General features: G+C 34.7%; 1 protein-coding gene across 6 annotated transcripts in view; it reads left to right on the forward strand.

Moving 5' to 3' along the window:
- STXBP5 (syntaxin binding protein 5) overlaps window positions 1-18179 on the forward strand; it is a 170726-nt gene that overhangs the window by 80140 nt on the left and 72407 nt on the right. For all 6 annotated transcript variants that reach the window (XM_081795781.1, XM_060616860.3, XM_060616861.3 and 3 more), the window contains exons 10-14: window positions 12137-12291; window positions 13457-13529; window positions 16577-16724; window positions 16931-16998; window positions 17319-17359. In XM_081795781.1, coding sequence (XP_081651907.1) covers window positions 12137-12291; window positions 13457-13529; window positions 16577-16724; window positions 16931-16998; window positions 17319-17359 — 485 coding nt within the window. The remainder of the gene's footprint in view (window positions 1-12136; window positions 12292-13456; window positions 13530-16576; window positions 16725-16930; window positions 16999-17318; window positions 17360-18179) is intronic.

Genomic DNA, 18179 nt, shown 5'->3' on the forward strand with positions numbered 1-18179 from the left:
CAGCTATCCAACTCTGCTGTTGTAGCCCAAAAGCAGCCATAGACAACTCATGAATGAATGCAGCTGTGTTCCATAACACTTTATGTACAGACACTGAAATTTACATTTCCTTTAATTTTCATGTGTCATGATATATTCTTTTGTGTATTTGTTTTCAACTATTTAAGAATGTAAAAATCATTTTTAGTTTGTAGGCCATACAAAAACAGACAAGAGGTTATAGTTTGCTGACTCCCTTGATATGCACACATGTACATACATATAACGTATTTAAGTTTGTCTATAAGCAAATGTTGCCCCCCACCCAGTGGTGCCTGAATTTGTTTTCAAGTAGCTTAGTAGATGATTTATTTAATTTATTTTTATTTTGGGGGGCACCTGAGTAGGTCAGTCAGTTAAGCATCCGACTTCAGCTCAGGTCATGGTCTCGTGGTTTGTTAGTTGGAGCCCCCATGGGGCTCTCTGCTCTCAGCGCAGAGCCCACTTCAGATCCTCTGTCTCCCTTGCTCTCTACCCCGCCTTCCCTCCCTCACGCTGTCAAAAATAAACATTTTTAATTTTTTTTTATTTTTTAAATTTATTTATTTTGAAAGAGAAAGAGAGCGCTCTTGGGGAAGGGGCAGAGAGAGAGGGAGAGAGAGAGAATCCTAAGCAGGTTCCACGCTGTCTGGCTATCAGCACAGAGCCTGACCAGAGGCTTGATCTCAGGAACCATTAGCTCATGACCTGAGCCTAGATCAAGAGCCGGGTGTTTAACCAATTGAGCTACCCAGTAGCCCTGATGATTTCTGTAATTTAAAAAAAAAAAGGGGCGCCTGGGTGGCTCAGTCGGTTGAGCGCCGACTTCGCTCAGGTCACGATCTCGCGGTCCGTGAGTTTGAGCCCCGCATCGGGCCCCTGTGCTGACAGCTCAGAGCCCGGAGCCTGTTTCAATTCTGTGTCTCCCTCTCTCTGACCCTCCCCCATTCATGCTCTGTCTCTCTCTGTCTCAAAAATAAATAAACGTTAAAAAAAAAAAAAAAAATTAAAAAAAAAAAAAAAAAGTGGTGGGGTGCACCTGGGTGGCCCAGTGAGTTGAGCATTTGACTCTTGCTTTTGGCTTAGGTCATGATCAGAGGGTTGTGAGATCCCCCATGTCCAACTCCATGCTGAGCGTGGAGCCTGCTTGGAATTGTCTCTCTCTCCCTCTCCCCACTTGTGCTTGTGTGCTTTCTCTCTCTTAAAAAAGAATTTTTTTTATATGTGCACTAAAAGTTGTAGGATGATTGCCTGTGTGGGAATATGAAAAAAACACAGATTGTAATAAAAACTCAGGGTACATTTGTGATATTCTGGTCCTGAAAATATCTAAAAGTCTATTTCAGTAACACCCACAACTCGCTACCACTGAGTTTCCCCCACAGCTGCTAGAACTGTATCCAATGAGAGAATCCCAGCTCTCTGAAGCCCCAAAACAAAGTCCCTCGTGCAAAAAGATTGTTATCCCCAGAACACAGGCTCACTCTGGTATGTTTTTTTCCTTCTCAACTATAGATTGTTTTTAAATAACTATATATAAATTATCCATAATCACATGCTGTGCTTACTGTGGCCAGACATTGTTCTAAGTGCTTTACACATATTTTCTTTAATTTTAGCAACCACTTTATGAGGCAGGTATGACAGATGAGGAGACTGTTACAGAGAGGTTGAGTAACTTGCCCAAAGTCATACAAATCGTAAGCAGAAGACCCCAGATTTAATGAAGTCTGTACTCTTAACCACACTGTATTTCCTTTTTAGTTAAACCTACTCTCTGTTCGCATTAACCACAGTCCCCAAGATTATAGCTATACCTGCAGATCTGCCAGCAACAATTGCTTGGCTAAACTACCTTGCAAAAACTGAGATGAAAAAAATTTTTGGCCACAGAGCCAAAAGTCTTAGGATTAAAATAAGTTTGGAGTCCTGAAATAGACCACTGAAATCGGCAAAGTAGAAAGCCAGGATCAAAAGCAAAGTAGTAGAGAAGGGTATGCCGGGCAAAGACGAGTGAGGCTGGAAGGATCAAATGATGGGAGACTCTTCGGCCCCTCCTGCAGGGAGCAGTGCGGTTAAGCACTTGGTAAATGCTTGCTGAGTGGATGAATCATAGTAATATTCTAACTTCATTTGTGTAGTTACTCTTGAGTGGCCTATGAGCAGAAAATTCTTCAGCATAAGCTACGTTTTATAGTACCTTAATACAAAGTGTAGTGACAGATAACAGAAATGACATGAAAAGTTGATGAAATATTTTTATGGTATTTCATAGGAAAAGTGCAGTTTTTTTAAAAAAGTATAATTGGTCACAATTGTATAGTAATTTCATTTTTTTAAGATTTTATTTTTAAGTAATCCCTACACCCAACATGGTGCTCAAACTCACAACCCCGAGATCAAGAGTCAACATGCATTTCCGATTGAGCCCTCCAGGCACCTGTATTAGTTTCATTTTTAACCACTATTACTCTCTTCTTCTCTAAAGTGTTTTTGGAAGTACCTATTTTAATTATAACATTAAATAAAATCTTCACAAAAGAAGCATATTAACCTATAATTCCACTATTCTAAAACAATTTTTTTCTTTTCATTTTCCTTCAATCTTTTTTCAGATACATTCCTTAATTGTATTCTTAGAGCATATTCAGTCTGATTTTTTTTTCTACTTAACACGTCTAAAGTCTTACTGGTTTTTATCAGCTTTTTAAAATAATTCATTGTAAAGGCTATGCACTTCACTCAGACTATTGTCCCTTTTGCTGAACATTTAGTTTTTGATATTATAATCAGGTTCTTCATATTAGAGGTAAAAATATAGTAGTGAACAGATTCTCTTTTTTGATTTTGTAGATAACTCAACAGAGTTTTTACTGTTGTAGTATTTCTTTACAACAAATTTCCAGTGGTGAAATTTTGAAGATAAAAGATTTTTATGAATCTTGATAAATTCCCACATGGCTTCTTGGAAGTATCTGTGTATCCTTTTAAAGAACTGAGTATAAAATACAACAGTGTCACCAGTCTCATTAATGTGAGATGTTTTTGTGTTATTAGTTTCCTACCTTAAAAGTAAGCATTTATGCTTTTTTGAATCATCTTAAATACTATAACCACAAATGTGAACTCCTGAATGAGTGCTGTTATGACAGAAAAGGCAACCTGCTGTGATAATAGGGACCTGAAGTTAAATTTGTTTTCATCTGCATACAAAGTGATGTGTCATAAAAACTTTATAACTTAATTTTTTGCAAGCAGTCATCCAGCTGAGCTTTTATGTTTTGGCAGGGACCAAAATTATTTATATGCTTATCTATGCCCCTTTATCTAGAAACTATCTGATAAATTTAACAAAAGTTAGTATATTAGTGGTTGATATTCATTTGGTAACAGTTCTTCCATTTCTGAAATCCTAAAGTAGAATTTAAAATCTTGTACTTTTTTTTTTTAACCTTGTAGTTTGTGATGTGTTTATTTGTAAAAAAAAAAAAAAAAAAACACAAAACGAAAAAAACACAGTTTCATTTCACACCTAATTGTTTTCAAAATTGTTACTTGTTGAGGCTATTCAGATATTTCTTTCTTATACTGCCTCTAGTTTATTGATCCTACTTTTTTTACTGCTGAAGTTCATTCTGAGCTTTCTAGAGTTTTTTTCTTTTAGAGCTATCCCTTCTTCATCATCTAAATTGATTCTCTGTTACATCCTTAAAGCTTTATGGCTTGTTCGAATTAACCTAAGGATAGATTTTCCATCATTATTCATCCTAATGTATGTTGGTTTTTTTTTCCATCTCTAAAATGTTTCCATTTCTGATGTGTACATAGATTAAATGTCTTATCTTAGTGATGGTTCACTGATTGTTCTGGTACTTTTACTTGACTGCTTATACACTGATGACAGCTTATATGCTTTGATTATGTTTTTCTAGAGGACAGAGATCAAATCCATTTAAGACCTTGTCTGCAGTAAATGATTTTGAAAACTATGCAGTGTTCTTTCATAGATAAGCTTAGAAATCATACTTGTAACACTATGAACTTCATATATAGTTTATTTAATCACAAAAATCACATGACAAAGATTGCATTGAAGGTTTTAGATTTCTTGTTTGAAAATAATGCCTGTTACATAAATTCTTTCATTTGTATTGATACTAGGAAAAAAAAAAAAAGTAATGGGCTAGTATGAGTTGCTGTGGGACCTTATAGTTAATCCTCTATATCCTAACTAGCTTGCATTATGAAACTATAATACGCTGAAATCCCAAAGCATAATTTTTCTGAAATTTGTATGGCTAGGATAGGTCTTAAATAACTTTCTTTCTAAAATTATATCCTAGCAGAATTGTTTATTTTGGAAATTTCTTTCAAGTTGAGTATAAAAGACTACAGCTGAGTCTCACATCTGCTTCTACAGTCTTTTGTGATATGTTCTTTTAATGAGGCATATGAAGAAAATTCAGTTTTGCACAAATATGTAGTTTGACTTTTTTTAAATAGATTTTTAAAAAATGTTTATAATTTATTTTGAGAGAGAGAATATGCAGGCAGGGGAGAGTGGTAGAGAAAGAAGGAAACCAGGAATCCAAGCAGGCTCTGCGCTGTTAGCATGGAGCCCGATGCGTGGGGCTCAAACTCGTGAACCGTGAGATCATGACCTGAGCCAGAAGCAAGAGTCTGACTGAGGCTTAACTGACTGAGCCACCCAGGCACCCTTGTAGTTTGACTTTTAAAATAATGGTAAATATTCCTTGATACTCTACCAAAACTTACCAAGTGGTAGTAGATTCAGCAGTGTGAGAGCTGAATCCCTTTTCAGAAAAGCGTTCCTATTCTGTTTTCTTGAAAATCCTTTGGTGTGTCAGCACTTTCAGTGTCTCTTTTCCTCTTGCATGCTTTTATAACATCATGACACTGGCAAATTGGAAAACATTGATTGAGTGAGTCATTTGTATCTTGTAATGCTGACACATTTCATTATATATTTTCAAATTACTGATACCACCACTGATGTCATCAGGAAAGTTTTCAAGTATTGGGAAACTGTGAAATCCAGCATGGCAGATAGAAGTTCCCAAACTCTTGATTTTCACTTGAAAGGTCAGATTTTATCATTGTAAACAAATATTGTCAGTTGTTTTTCTTAAAGTAACAGATTCATTCATGTTTGAGAAAATGACTCAGTTACCTCAGCCTAAATTATAACTTGTTAGTCATCCTTTCAGCAAAAGTAATAGCAAATAGTTTAGCTCACAATTCAAACAATTGTACAAGTGGTTTTCTGGAAATAAATGTCCATTTCAGTATACAGAAGTGCTTTGTGTATGCTTTTTATTTTCTTAACACAACATTAAAAAGACATATTGGGGCACCTGGGTGGCTCAGTTGGTTGAGCATCTGACTTCGACTCAGGTCACACTCTCACAGTTTGTGGCTTTGAGCCGTGCATCAGGCTCTGTGCTGACAGCTCGGAGTCTGGAGTCTAGAGCCTGCTTCGGATTGTGTCTCCCTGTCTTTCTGCCCCTCCCCCACTTGCGTGCACGCTCTCTCTCTCTCTCTCTCTCTCTCTCAAAAATAAATACATTTTTAAAATTAAAAAAAAAGACATTTTAAGGGTCAAGATTTAAAATTAGTCATTTTATTGCTTCAACAAAGACATGAAGTGGCAGGAGAAAAATTCTTTTCATGTATGGAAATGAGGACTAAAATGAATAGGTCCAGTTTGGTGCCACTGCTTCGATTCATGCTGAGATGCCAGGGGTTTAATCCACCTACTATTACCTTGTGCCATCGGTGCAAATATCAGCACAGTGTAAGGCAAATAATGTCTTAATGTCATGATGAAAATGGCTTTATCTTCACAGTAAAGGATCCTGAAAACCCCTAGGGGTTCACAGACCACCCTCTGAGTATCACTGTTGTATACTGTAAGGCAATTTATGGAAATGTTTTGAGATTCCACATTTTTGATAACTAAAAGGATACGTATTAAGTCTGATTACTATAACAACTTTACATAAAAATTATATCAATAAAAATAACCAAATTATATTAAAATCTTAACACTTTACTCAAATACTGTGATATGCAAACCTACTCTACTAAAGCTGTATCATTGTTACCTTGATCATTAAGTGAACAGGAACTTGTCTAAATATATTATGCTCCTTTATTTTTCCCCAAACTTCTATCTCTCTGTGTTAGCAAAAGAGAGTATTAGGGTTAGTCACTAGTGAAATATGGCCTGGAGATGGCTACTCTGATTCTCAGAGAGTCGTCTTAAAATTGGCAAAGGTAATATCTGAACTAGAAAGGCACTGGAATATCACCATCATGATGCTAAAGTAATAGTCACTTTCTGAGAATGTATTTTGTACCAGGCACTGTAATAAGCAACGTGTATATTTGTTACTTAATCTTTACAATAACTCTGTGAGGTGTATATTACAGAATACAAAACTGAGGCTCAGATAATCAAAATTGAAGTAAGTTGTTCAGTCCTTATAGATACAAAGTAATAGAGTTAGGATTTGAACATAGATGTCTTCTTCCAAAACTTGGGTTATGACCCATTATGCATCTCTGTATACCCTTCAGTATCATAATGAGTTATCGTCAGGCTACCATATTATCTTCCTGTTTACTCTAAAAGGTCCCTGGTGAAAACTTGTTATAACTAAGCAGTAGTTCTCTTATTAAAGAGTTGTTTTGGAGATCTGCCTCTCTACTCAGACATGCCCCACTAAAGAGTTCTGTGGTTTCTGATTTAACTTTAGAGTGTCAGGGGGTATGTATGGGGCCTTGAAGTGAGATCTTCAATGACATCTTCACATTTCCCCCTGATGATGATAGGGTAGGTTAAATGATGTCCTTAGATGGCTCAACTTTTTGTCTTCTAGACTAGTGCTACTCAGAGTATGATGCATGAATGGTTCCAGTGTGCTAACTCTCTGAGACAAAATACGTACAGAAATCAAAAGTAAGAGTATGGAAATTTGAATATCATTTGACATTACCACAACATCTGTGCACACATTTAATTGTTTTTCTTACAAAAGCACAGATTTTCAATGACTCAAAAACTTTTTTAATTAGTTCTTGACCATAGATAGTTCAAGAAGCGTTGTTTGAAACTAACATTAAATGATTAGAAGGGTACTTTTAATTCAACTCCCTATGTTTTAAATTTTATATTCTTTTTATTTCCCAGCCCTTCAACATTTAAGTGTTTCAAACCCTTGTTCTTGATTATTTCATTTTGATTTGATAGCTCAAAAAACTTAGTAGAATTAAGAACTCATTATTACTTTTTGAGTGTGCTTCACAGTTTGTTTTCCACTCTAGCCATGTATGCAGATGAACCTATTATAATAATTAGCACATAATCAGCAAAATCTAAACTTTAAGCTTTTTTTTAAATTTTTTTTTCTTTTTACGTTTATTTATTTTTGAGACAGAGAGAGACAGAGCATGAACGGGGGAGGGGCAGAGAGAGAGGGAGACACAGAATCGGAAGCAGGCTCCAGGCTCTGAGCCATCAGCCCAGAGCCCGACGCGGGGCTCGAACTCACGGACTGCGAGATCGTGACCTGAGCTGAAGTCGGACGCTCAACTGACTGAGCCACCCAGGCGCCCCTAAACTTTAAGCTTTTATGTAAAAAGTCAACAATTTGACACCAAATATGAGATCCAAGTTATATAGGTTGCTATTAAACTATTCAAATTAGATAATTAGAATTTACATTTGAAATTTGAACTGAGAATCTTAGAAATTTGATGTAGGGGTCTCATGAAAATCATATGTTCATGGGGCACTTGGGTAGCTCAGTCAGTTGAGCATCCAACTTCAGTTCAGGTCGCGATCTCACGGCTTGTGGGTTCAGGCCCCTCATTGAGCTCTGTGCTGACAGCTCGGAGCCTGGAGCCTGCTTTGGATTCTGTGTCTCCCTCTCTCTCTGCCCCTCCCCTGCCCACACTCTGTCTCTTTCTCTCCCTCTCTCTCTCTCTCTCAAATAAGTAAACATAATTTTTTTTTTTTTTAATCATGTGTTCATTCAACAGAAAGTTAAGCACTGGGGTTAGAGTGGTAAAGATAAGGTATTAGTTAGCTTTCAAGAGCTGAGGTATAATTCTGCTTACCAAATATATAGTTAATTGTTTTCTCTGAAATAGAATGGCATATCTCCATTTGAAAAAAGTTGGAGAAATCGATAAGGTTAGTAATGTACAATTACATATGGGATAAGTTAGAGCTTAAATTTCATTTGTAAAAATATATTTAGTAGTGAATAATACAATTGGTAGTACTAATTATATAGAAAGATTATCAGAATAGCATAACAGTTAAATTTCAAACTTCTTTAGACAGCGTTTATTACCGTATCTGGCCATGGGCTCCTCCTATAGCATTTCTCGTTGTTAAGTCCTAGGACTGGTGATCAACTGAGCAATAGATTTCGTGGTATTTAAATATGTATGTGGGAGTCACTTTTTGGTCTAGATAGGGCCTGGGAATGCAGAGGTAAATTATACACTATGTGCCCTGAAGGAGCTTAGGTAAACATAATGACAATTCCGTGTGGTAAGTGCTGAAGGGAAGTAGGCGCAGGATGCTTAGGAACACAGGAAAGGCACCTAGCTCAATCAGGGTGAGTGGGTCAGGGAAGGTTTTTCGGAGGAGATAATGATGCAAAATTATAAAATGTCCAGACACCTTTCTCATGTGGAGGTCTTCAAAAATGATGGTCTTGAAGAGCACCCAACATCATTGAAAGAAATTCTACTCAAATTTAAAACTTTTTAGAGTCAACAGAAAGTTAGGGGAAGTATATCTCAGGCAATAAACAAGTGCAAATGCTATTGTAATAATTTCAGCTATAGGTTATTAGGGTCAGAACAAAAGTAATTACGGGGATGAAATGGAGGAGACAAGTTCTTGAGATTCTAATAGAGAAAACAGGATGTGTTGTACAAGATTTGGAGTCATGTCCTCTATTACCATGGATTGCTTTACTCTGCTGTGGCCCCACTGGCCATTTGGTTCCTCAGGTATACCAACCTCATTCCTGACCTGGGGTCTTTGCAATGGTCATTCCTACTGCCTGGAATGTACATCCTTTCCCCCAACCCCAGGCTCTTTGAGTGGCTGGCTCTTCACTGTTCTGGCCCCGCTCATCTGTCATTACTTAGGGATCTTTTCTGACCACTCTTAAAGTAACTGCCCTATCCCCTTCCTCACAGCCAGCCCACCATTTCACTTCGTTTTCTTTTCTTTGGAACATTGTTGCAGTGTGCTTGTTCATGTACACTGGATGTGAGAGCACAGGAATACAGGTGCTCAAAATGGGGAATGTTACAGAACTGAGATGAGCAAACTAGTTATACAAATGGAGTTTTAGATAGAAATACCTCCTTAAATAAAGAATGGTTCATATGGAAACCAACTTGAGCCAAACCCTTTGTCAAGGCCAGCCTGGGGGAGGTTAATCAGAAGGATAAAGGAGTTAGAAGTGTCTAGGCTCTTAAAATTTTCAATCAAAATTATAAAATGTCCAGACACCTTTCAAATGTGCATGTCTTCAAAAATGGTCTTGAAGAGAACCCAACATCATTGAAAGAAGTTCTACTCAAATTCAAATCTTAAAGTTATGAGATAAAAATTATATTATCTCCAAGCCTTATTATAACATCAAAAAAGCTAACCTTTTGTTTAAAAACAACAGTATTCTCCACCTCCATAATTCTTATTTTACCTAGAAATAATATAGATTTGTAGAAGTTTTTATGTAATTCCAAATGCCAACAAGACTCTGTATTTATATAATTTTCACTATCTGGTGTTAAAATATTTAACCTTGTTTTATCATTGTATTTATGACTACTTTCTTATAAAACATTCATCTCATTAATATTTATTCTTCAAAGTTTGGTTCATTATAATGGAAAAAAATATAACCTGCAAACTTAGATGATTTTTTTAAACAGCACATAAAATAAAAAAGGAAAAATACATCTTTATATACGCGCATTTATTGTTAGACTTGGGAAACTTTTATTATTATGAAAAAGAATATTACCTTGGTATGTCTTTGAAATTATTTCTTACTCATATTGTTTTCGTTCATATGTTTTTATTCTTATTTTTTTCATTGTATATTTTTTCTCCTAAGTTTAGAAAAGAAGTACAGACAACTGACAAGGCCATTGAATACACACTTAGTTGTCTTTGAGGATAAACCTACCTAGTTGCCATGGTGTTATTTAATGCCATATTAACAGTTTATCTAATAAACTGGTGATTTACCTGGTCATTAATGGAAACCTAGCCAGGTTTCCATGGAAATTTTATTCTGTAATGTAGCTGAGCATCTCCCTTTTCCTGGTTCTTATGTTATTAATACTGTTTTTTTTTAATATTTTTATATTTAGTTATATTTAGTATATTTACTAAATTACTATATTACTATATACTATATTACTATATTACTATATATTAGTATATTTAGTATATTTAGTATATATTTAATATATATATTTATATATATTTAGTTATATTTTATATTTTTTATATTTAGTTATAGATTACACACTTGTGCTACTACTCTATTAGTGGAGTTTATTCTTGTTTTGATAAAAATAAATATAATTTAGAAATTTTAATGTTTCTTGGCACATATCAAAAGAAGGAAAACTTTCACAATGGATGATAATGGCAATTTGATGATAATAGTAATAATAATAGATAACTGTTACTAGTAATAATAATACATAACTGTTACCCAAGGTGTACTGTGTTACAGACATTGACCCCAGTGCTTTGTGTATATTAATTCAGTAATTGAGGGTAGATACTTACCACTCAGACTCCATCTTATAGATGCAAAAGCTAGGCACAAAGAGGTTAAGAAGCTTGTCCAACATCACACAGAAAGTAAAGCCAGAGCTGAGATTTAATTTAAACTCAGGTAGTTTAGTTCCAGAAGTAGCACTTTTTTGTTTTAAGTAATAAAATATTGCTTAATCTTATTGTCTCATTATTCACAGCCATATAACAACAAACAAGCTTCAAGTTGAATACAAGAACTAGCACTTTTAACCACTACATGTTATTATATACTGTTTATACCAGATGTAAAGAGGAGGAAGATAGATCTACTGACCTTAGAGGAAACATTCAGAAACTACCTAAAAATCATACACGAAAAGATTCAAGAAAATCTTGTATCAAATTTTTGATATCATCTGTTAATGTAAATAACTTCCCCACCTATAAATGGTGAGACATGTGGCAGATCAAGAGCTAATCCCTTAGAATGCAAGGAACTCTTAGTAAACAATTAGAAGAGGATTACTAATCCAATGAAAACATGGACAAAAAACATGAATAAGCAAGACAAAGATAAATACACACAGGTCAAAACATACAGAAAGATGTTTTGTGTTTTGCATATTTAGGAGTTTTAAAAAGTGGGTCTAGATAAATCATGAAGTAATGACTGATAGGGAGACAGAGTTGTAGAGCTGATTAGAAGTGGCAGGCTGACAGCTGGTGATGTACACGGGCACTGTGGTTTGAGAGCATACCAGCCAAAATTCCAGAAGTGAGCCCTACAGAAAATGGTTTTGAGTGACTGTTTTCTCAAGGGTGACTTATAGCTAGTATATTCCTGATACATCAATGAGAAGTTAATTCATTACATACAGTGGATGCCATGGGTCATTAACATTCTCTTTTAGACCTTCTGTTGAGAAGGCCTGGTTATCAGGATTGAAAATAAAAGCAGTGCATTCAAGACACTTAACCAATAGAAACCCAGAGAGAATTTTTTGACAATTATATAAAGAAGGTAAAGGAAAAATTTTTAGGGATCAAGGGGAGGTATGAGAGCGTCATATATGGTCAATGTTCATTCTTACTGTAGGTTAATTTTCATGAATTCACCTGGGTCTTACCTAATGCAATTAAAAAACCCACCTGTGATTATTCAATTAAATCACACATAAAAATGTTAGAATTTAAGATTTCATTATGTCACTGAGTAAAAAATGTATAACACAGCAAGAAAGTAGTCTTCATTATGGTATTTATAATCCCACCTATGTATTTTACTTCCAGGGAACCTTTTATTATTTTATCAGGAGGTTTGTCCTATGATACTGTAGGAAGAAGACCCTGCTTAACAGTTATGCATGGGAAAAGTACTGCTGTGCTGGAAATGGACTATTCAATTGTGGATTTTCTAACGCTATGTGAAACACCATACCCAAATGGTAATAAGCTTTGCATCTTTAAAACGTATTCTCTGTGGATATCTGCTATTCAGAACAGAGACCTGTTTGTTTTCTAAATAGTTTCCTTATCCTAGTATGCTGTCACTCTTCTGGGGGAGAGATTCTGTCTTCATAACTTTGTAAGTTTTATTTCAGAAGTTAATTTTGTTTAATAAGCTTTATCTGTTTAATATGACATAGTAGTAGTTAGTGCTACTGAAGGATAAACAGAACTGCCCACATTAAGCAACATTTTAAAACTCTATAATTAATTAATCAAGGTTCTCCAGAGAAACAGAACTGATAGCACATAAGGAGAGGAAAGAGAAATAAGGAATTTATTTTAAGAAATTGGTTCACACAATTGAGGGTGATGAATCAAATTGATCAAGCACCATGGCAGGCTGGAAATTTGGGAGTTGATGTTGCTGTCTTGAGGCAGAATTGCTTCCTTTTTAGAAAGCCTGTCTTCTCTCTTCAGGCCTTCAACTGATTGGATGAATCCCACCCACATTATACCTGATAATCTCCTTTACTGGGAGTCTACTGATTTAAACAAACGTTTATCACATCTAAAAAATACCTTCCCAGCAACGTCTAAATTGGTGTTTAACCAAACAGGTGGGCACCAAATCAGAGACTAGTGACACATAAAATTAACCATAACAGCTAGCGTGTATCCTTTCAAGAGGAATTTAAATCTGGATCTTTTTTGTTTCATTTGAAGCTAATTGAAATGTAAAGCTATAACACATTTTATAATTAACAAGTGCATACAAAATATCTAAGGAAGAGATTATAATATTGTAGTGATACTCTACTGAGTTCCTATGAGAGACAAGAATAAGAATTGTTCTTATGGATATTCAGATTTAAATTTTGCGTTTGTTGCCCATGTCCTGCCTTGGATTTTGCAATACCATAGAAGTTACTGTGAACTTCTTGTTTTATTTGTCTTTACAAAATTGAAGTAATTTTGTATGAGTTATATAGATTTATCTCATTTAAAACCAAGTAGTCTTAAATTACATGAAGTGCAAGATCAGATTGTTACATACTTGAGAGAATGGAACAAAAATTTTTAAAAAAGCAAATGTGTATTATCTAATTTGCTGTCTTATTCCATATTTAAAACTGTTATTTATGCATTGTTTTCCTATTCCAGATTTTCAGGAACCATATGCTGTGGTGGTTCTTCTGGAAAAGGATTTAGTACTTATAGACCTTGCACAAAATGGGTAAGAATAAAATTTGGTGAGAGATTATTTTAGTATATGGTAGAAAAGACTCTTTTTAGCATAGGGTTGGCTATTTCTTTTTGTTTTTTTTTTTGAAAACTCTATATTTATATCCATAATGTTGTCCTCTTTTAGAGTTTCAGACACACATTTCTAATTACCTGCCAGATTTCGCTAGTATGTTGCTCGCACAGAATTTCTATTTTTGAAGTCAGAATTTCTTGAATTTCTGAAATTTCATATAATTCAACCTAATACTTGGACACTCTGGGGGCACACAAAATAAATAAGTGCAGAATTCATCCCATCACAGTTTACCTCCAGATAAGCTCTGTGGCCTCCCCACCCACATGCACTCTCTGTGGCACTGTCATGAATACCGTTGTCAGAGTAATTTTACATGTAGCACCCAGCTTGTCACTCTCCTCTTTTAAGGGTCCCATACTCTACTGACTGAGCCAACTGGTGCCCTGTTATTCTCCTCTTTAAACCACTATGATCTCTACTGTTTTATTATTTGAAAGCACCTTCTCAGCCTGCTTCTCCACACAGTAGAATTTAGGATACCTTTCTGACTTGATTTCTCACTGTCTTCCTACAGGTGGCTTATTCCCTAGAAAAACTGAACTGTGTATTAAACAAACATCATACTTCAATGTCTTTTCTTATATAGTTCCCAATGGCTGCAAACTCCACTTGCTTCACTGCCATCAAAACTCCATATAACTTTCAAAGTCAGTCCTCTTTTCTTCATTCAACTTCCTCTTCTAGGGGCCCCTGGGTGGCTCAGTCGGTTGCATGTCTGACTTCGGCTCAGGTCCTGATCTCGTGGTTTGTGGGTTTGAGCCCATGTGGGCTCTGTGCTGACAGCTCAGAACCTGGAGCCTGCTTCAGATTCTGTGTCTCCCTCTTTCTCTGCCCCTCTCCTGCTTGTGCTCTTGTTCTCTCTCTCTCTCTCTCAAAATTAAATAAACATTTAAACTTTTTCTCCTCTCTCTTAACCAGATATATCATACCTGGTGTATAAATTGCCACCATAGCTCCTTTGCAACTTTTTGTGGTATTTGCCATATTCTCCTTTTTCCAACATAGATGATAAATTCTTTGAATGCAAGAATATTACATTATTTATTTGTATCTCTTGAAATAATCATGAAAATTTAATTGTGTTTACCCATTTAGGATCTCAGTGTTTCTCAATTATGGGCAATTTGTCCCCCCCCCCCCCCCCCCGAAGATACTTGATTGTATCTGTGTAAACATCTTTTCTAGATGATACTGGCATCTAGTGATGGACAGGGTTGCTGCTAAACATCCACAATGAACAGGACAGTCCCTTATAATAAAGAATTATCTGATCCAAAATGTGAATAGTACCTGGATTGGGAAACCCGGAAGTATAAGTCAACAGTATTATTTACCTTATTTTAAGGTACTACTAGATTCGTATCAACTTAATATGTACTACCTGTAATAATCATTTTTTTTTCCTTTTTGAAAATTACAAGACTATAGTGGAAAGGAATTTGAAAACAGTATTTCTAAAGGGCAGTCTTGGAATAACTTATTCTTAATATGGTTTTATTTTTGGGGGCACCTGGGGTGGCTCAGTCCATTAGGCTCCCAACTTTGGCTTAGGTCATGATCTCATGGTCTATGGGCTTGAGCTGTCAGCACAAAGCCTGGAGCCTGCTTCCGATTCTGTGTCTCCCTCTTTCTCTCTGCCCCTCCCTCGCTTATGCTCTGTCTCTGTCTCTGTCTCTCTCTCTCTCTCTCTCAAAAATAAATAACATTAAAAAAATTTGTTTTAAATATGACTTTTTTTTCATTAGCTAAGTTTTCAAATAGTGAGACTTTTTGCCTGTGGTCTATACTGATACGTATTTAAGTTAAAGAAAATATTGTCCAAATAACCTGTGACTAGGCATTTTATTTAGCAAACGTATCAGTTAAATGTATGGTAATAGTAGAGTCATTGTGCGTAAGGATTATAAAGTATGTTTATAAAGAGAAAAAAGTTACCTGCCATTTTTTTTAATTCATGTTTTTGTTTGAATTTTTCTTCTGTGTTTTTATGTGTGTTCGAGGAAGGAGTGATGTCAGTTCGCTTCATTTTGAAATCTAGAAAGGGCTTTTCTGAATTTATTCTTTTCTAATTTTTAAATTATTGTCAGTGGTAGACTGATGAATACATACAATTTTTGCAGATGAGCCACTCTAAACTTCTGAGACTTTTTAGGGCCAGTTGCTGGTTTTCTAGATATTTTTAAGTAACCATTCTCAAGGAATTCAAACCAGAAAAGAAATATCATTGTACATTTAGTTAGGATTTTACTTTAAGATTTTTGAAAGCATTTTTTGCTTTATTTAATGAAATAATTTCCTATCTAGGAAACCTTTAAGGTAGACTTTTATTTAGATTATCACTAAAACAAGAGAACATCTCTAGATTAAATATTGCACTAGGCATTACATTGATGGAGAAGAGAACTGAAAATTTGTGTTATTTGACATAAAAATGAGGAATCTGCTGATTGAGAACTTTACAGTTTAAGAGCATAGTTTAAATTTGGCTTCTCCTTGCCGGCTGGCATGCCTTTGGCACATTACTCTAAGTTTTCGTTCCTCCATAAAATTTCTACATCGTAAGTGTGGTGTGAGAAGTAAAGAAGATAAATGTCTATATAAAGCACTTAGTCCAGTGTGTGCCACATGGTATGTATTTCCAGCTGCAGCTTTTCTCTTTACTAGTCTAACTGAGCAACTTGCATTATAGAAGATGTCATTTTTTACATATTTGCATAAATTAAATCTATTAAATCTCTGTGACAGAATGTATGTAATTTCCAAAAATATGGAGAAGAGCACTGTATTCCAAAATTTAAAATATAAATTTAGATAATATGTTATATGGGCCTTCAGAGAATGTTATCTTCAATCAAATTTTAAATATTGTTTTTGTTCCAAAGATGTAAATAATTTTTAAAAGTTTTCATTGTGTTAATTTTATTAAATACATAAATATTTTTCTTTTCCTATTGTTAAAGATATCCTATATTTGAAAATCCCTACCCTTTGAGTATACACGAATCCCCTGTCACATGTTGCGAATATTTTGCTGATTGTCCTGTGGACCTCATTCCTGCACTTTATTCTGTTGGAGCTAGACAGAAACGTCAAGGTTACAGCAAAAAGGTATTGAACATGAGTTTTAGTATTTAATGTTGCATTTCAGTATTTTATATTTATCACCTTGGAATATTTGATAACATGTATACCTTTTCTAGAGAAAATACATAGAAAATCCTTTTTTGGAGCAAAATATGTTGTTTACTGTTATCATAGAAATATATATATGAAGATGCTTGAAAGTTGCTTTATACTATAATCTTTTCTTATAGGAATGGCCCATTAATGGAGGTAATTGGGGCTTAGGTGTTCAAAGTTACCCAGAAATAATTATTACAGGGTAAGTAAAAGCCTGTTTTCACCACTAAACCAATAATGGCTAAATACAAAGACTACATGGACGTTAATTAATTGGGCAGGTAGTGCTTTCCTTTATGCTGTAGCGTATTAAAAAATGTTATTGTCTGGAACCTGCCAACTTACCCTGAATTTTTTACCTTTCCTCGTTTGGTGGCTAACTTTTCAAATAACAGTATACTTCATCGCTTCTCGGCCTTTTGGCTAAGATCATGTGCAAATAACAGTATACTTCAAAGAAAGAAAAAATGTAATATTTTTTCCTTTGTATCATCACAGTTTTAACTCATTTCCTTTTCATAGGCATGCTGATGGATCAGTTAAGTTCTGGGATGCTTCTGCAAGTAAGTATTTTGAATATTATTTGTTATATGTTTGTTATATAATCATTGCTTTTATATAACCTGTTTTATAATAATTGCATAATCAACATTTAGTTTAAAATTTGGAAGCTATCGATTTAATAACTGATTTATCAAGTATATGAGTTTAGAATTCTTGATAGACGTAAGATATTTTTAAGGATACTGTCTAGTCAGTCAAGAAAAATTCTCAGCAGAAGTAATCAGATCCTTTCTTCAAAATTTCTTCAAACCTTCTCTTTTTAACTCAGAATTAGGAAAAGTGAGAATGTGTTTCAAATCAACAGAAATTTGTAGAATAATGCCTGATGTTCGGCTAACAGTAATTTGTATTTTCTTTGTGGAATATACATGTTGGTTACACAATAGCAAAAAAGGAAAGAATGCTTTGAATCATCAATGTTTGCAAAATATACATAGCAAGCAGTGAGACTCCAGTTAACTCAGGATATTTTGTGTTTCATCATATAGAAATATGAGATGTACTAGCACCGTTTGTAGTGAAAGTAAGTAGAAAATCATTTTAGAAAGCAAAAATGTTCTTTATTTTCATTATGTTTATACTTTTCTCTTTTCACAAAATATTTTTGTCATTGATTTTTTTTCAGGTTATCTAAATTCATCATCATGATGAGTTTTTTGTTTTTGTTTTTAATGAATACAGGTACACCTTTCTTTTTGGTCAGTAGGTCCAATGAATGCATTATCTAAAAGAATAATAGAGAAATGTAGACCTGGGAATAAAAATATGGTTCGAATAAATATTGGCTATTTTCCTTAGATAATATGAGTGATTAAATAT

The sequence above is a fragment of the Panthera onca genome, chromosome B2 (genome assembly GCF_046562875.1).
Source record: "Panthera onca isolate mPanOnc1 chromosome B2, mPanOnc1 haplotype 2, whole genome shotgun sequence".
Lineage (NCBI taxonomy): Eukaryota > Metazoa > Chordata > Mammalia > Carnivora > Felidae > Panthera > Panthera onca.